The sequence below is a fragment of the Gossypium arboreum genome, chromosome 4 (genome assembly GCF_025698485.1).
Source record: "Gossypium arboreum isolate Shixiya-1 chromosome 4, ASM2569848v2, whole genome shotgun sequence".
NCBI classification, from domain to species: Eukaryota; Viridiplantae; Streptophyta; class Magnoliopsida; order Malvales; family Malvaceae; genus Gossypium; species Gossypium arboreum.
In genome coordinates this window covers 118116240-118119771 of record NC_069073.1, presented here as the reverse complement: position 1 = coordinate 118119771, position 3532 = coordinate 118116240, and the positions used below count along the sequence as shown (strand labels likewise).

The window sequence follows — 3532 nt, the reverse complement described above, 5'->3', positions numbered from 1 at the left end:
TTTTAATGTTTGTAGTGTATTTGATGTATTATATTTTTAAAATTATTTTTATATAAAAAATTAATATGGACAAACTGAGTTGGGCTCGAGTTTTAACCTCTTTGGGTAAAATTTTAAGCTGGGTCCAAACTTAAAAAATGAATCTAAAACTTTTTATTGATCCGATCTGAACTGATCCAATCTTAATTCTACTAAAAGCTCTAACACCTTAACAACCTAAATGTGTTGTTTCATTACTTTTTCCATTGCAATTATTAACAACCTTAGTTAAAAGAAAGAGAATATGAAGAGGAAATTGAGAAAATAGAATAGAAGTAAAATAAAGAAATAAAGAAAAGTAAAAAAAAAAATTCTCACAAGAAATAGTATATGGATGTGTAATTTCGCTTAAAATTTTCATTTGAAATAATACCTTACTGTTATATTGTTGATGAGAATTAACAGTTTAATAAAAACAAAAAAAACTACAAATTAATAATATTAATGACAATATTGTAAAAATTAAACTTCAGCGCCCCAAATGTAATTTAAATAATGTAGTTTACTCTTTTAATTTTCATCCATATCAATACTTAAATTGGAATTTAGGAATGATAATGTTAATGTTTGAAATGTTTAATTGATGTTTATGTTATTATTGTCATTTATTTGTATTTATAATTCATTTAGATATATATATATATATTTTTTATTTTTGGCAATTGAATCAATTGGACCAAAGATTGATAGTTTAATTTCGATCCGATTCTAAAGACATTGTTAAAATTGTTGTATCGAGTTAATCAACACTATTATTATTATTGCAACAATTTAAAAATGGGTGCTTTGTACAATTAAACCTTAAACAAAGAATGATACAACAGAATAGCCTAAAGAAAAGACTCACCACTTGGCCTCATTAAACAGCAAGTGATGATGAAATTTTCTGTTTTTCGCCCCGTTCGATGATGCTATTCGAAACTCTCTATGTTCCTCCGATGCTACATTCCGTATACGCGATCGCCGAACCAGTTGGACATCGATTAAGCTTTAATCGAATGAAAAATACGATGATATCCAAACTCGTCAAATCTTGAGGTAACCGCCACTGCCACTTTCTTGAATTCCTACACTTCTCCTGAGGAACGATCTCCGGTTATACGACCAGTTTCTCCGCAAGGACCGTCTCTGTCTCCAGGCGGACAATCGGGAATAAAGAGCCGGGAAAATAAAGCATAGCAGCACTAGAATCAGCATTGCTAAACATAGTACCATGACGTTTCGGAAACCGTCTTTCAATGCAGGGTCCTTTTGCACGGTCCATGGAACACCACCAACATTCATTCCAAACACTGATATTCACGACAAAAGGCAAATAATTCAATGCAGGCAACCTAAGATCTATTGAAAAATCCGATTCGAGCTCGTAAGGGAAAACACTAGAGACGAGAATCGAAATATTATTACCTCCAGTGATGGTGGATAAAGGAAGGAATATTATGGAAAGGAACGAGAGATAATAGAGTTTTCGGTTGATTTGCTCTGATTGCCAGCTATCTAAACCGGCTTGAATCGCGGTAACACGGTTTGCTAGAAACCCGACATTCTCTTTCAGCCTCCTCAACCGTCCGATCAACTCTTCGAGGGAGTTAATGTCTTCACTTGCAAACCAATGTTTCGAACTACATTTTTCCTTCACTCGAGGAAATACTTGCTCACCATGCGCAATTACCTGCATTTTTTGGAGAATACGTAGGAAGTAAAAACGGTTTAGCCATGACTTCAAGCACAAGTTATCATCGGATTTTCGGTTATCATCGGAATGTAATGGCTATGGTGAAACCAAAGCAATTTCAGCCTATTAAAATGTAGTTTGACAAGTACAGAGTTAAACATTCATACATAAGGGACCTCATTGAGCCTATTAACTATGGCTCTGCATTCGGTAATGGACGTTTCGAATGGAGATTACCTGCAGGAGACGTTGCAAATTGAGATGCATTTTCGGGAATCGTCGATCATCGAGCATCTCTTTCTTTAAAGCAAATCCCCCTGTGATTAAGCAGAGCAATAAGTACTTCGATTCGCAGTTCAAATCGAGCCGATGTTATGCACATATGAACATTGAATATGAGACTCATGCCACTATGCTAGTGTTTATTGCAGATATGTGGAATGATTAAAGAGTTGAACGGAATTTACCTTGATCCAATTCGAGTTCGACTGAGTCCAACTCCATCTCGAGTTGGGTAACAACATCCTGAAGATGATCAACATGAGTGTCGATAACGTGAACCACAAGGTTCGAGACGGATTTCGGAACCGGATTATCCGCCTCCTCAGAGTGATTCATTGTCAATAAGAACTCAAGTACATGTTCTCTAATAACAATGCTACTCCCTTGTTGCCTCTCCCCTCTAGGAGTTTCAATACTAGGGATCTCAGAGAGAAGCGACCGGCCGACCGGCGAGAAACCGAGTCTCGGGACACGTCCTAACGACACGGTAATCACCGAGTTCTCGGTAACCCTTGCAGCTAGCCTAAATGTGAAGTTACTAGAAGGAGGACCAGGTGAATTAACCCTAAAAACAAGGGCTCCATCAACATGTCCACAAAAGGGTCCATTACTAACAAGTGAAAGAATGTCTTGAAGCTTTAATGGTGGACAAAGAACATCAATGAGGTGCTGTGCAGATTGAGAAAGCTTTTGTTTCCCTTTAGGAAGCTCAACATGGTACCAACAAAACTGCTTGCCATTACCTTCGATTAGATCCCATTCTTTGTTGTAATAATTTCCATGACCATCAAATATGTAAGATTTCTGTCTCACCATTCCAGGAAAATGTGTTTTCTGGAAATTGTTTTCCAAGATTGGAACAGTACTGGAATCCATTTCCTCCATTTCCCTATCTCCAGCTGGTTGAATCTGAGCTAAATCCATAACTTTTAGCAGAAAGAAGAAAAACCCAGATCAGATATTAGCAAAAAATGTTGAAAACAATAAAATAAATCAAGATTCGATCGGTTTTTTCAGACATGACAAAACATGTTGGGAAAAGGAAACTTTGTGAAGAAAACAATATGGGATTATTTGATTAAAGGGAAAGGAAGACATGTGGTGTAATTTCTCAGAAGCTTCATGTTTATAATAATTAAATCTTCCAACAACATTTTTTTTAATGATTTTTTTGTAATAAAAAAGAAAGGGAAAAGAGTTCACCCGTAGTAATCACGTTTCTTTGTTCGGTGATGATAAAATATATTATTAATTTTATGTTTTGGTTTTAAAATTATATATCGGAGATTTAGAAATAGATTTAGGTGAGCAGTTAGTTCACTTGGTTTTAGACCAGAAAAGGAAACAGAAGATTCAATTGTTAGAAGCTAAAAAGATTTGGTAGACCAGAAATATTGTTGTACTGAATTGTTTGGTTTTGGTATGTTTTTTTGAGTTTAAAGGAAGATAAGCAAGGTAAAATTACCATAAAGGTCATTGTATTAGGAGTTAGATTACATTTTATCCTTTCTATTAAAAAATTAACAAACATTAGAT

The 3532-nt window shown here is 35.1% G+C and overlaps 1 protein-coding gene across 1 annotated transcript; it reads right to left on the bottom strand.

Moving 5' to 3' along the window:
* Positions 1 to 765: 765 nt before the first annotated feature.
* Positions 766 to 3218, bottom strand: LOC108459645 (uncharacterized). The gene is made up of 4 exons (XM_017759048.2): positions 2182 to 3218; positions 1952 to 2031; positions 1447 to 1711; positions 766 to 1331 (listed from the first exon to the last, which is right to left on the bottom strand). The coding sequence occupies exons 1-4, from the start codon at positions 2918 to 2920 to the stop codon at positions 1066 to 1068; spliced, it is 1350 nt and encodes a 449-aa protein (XP_017614537.1). The 5' UTR covers positions 2921 to 3218; the 3' UTR covers positions 766 to 1065.
* Positions 3219 to 3532: the final 314 nt, after the last annotated feature.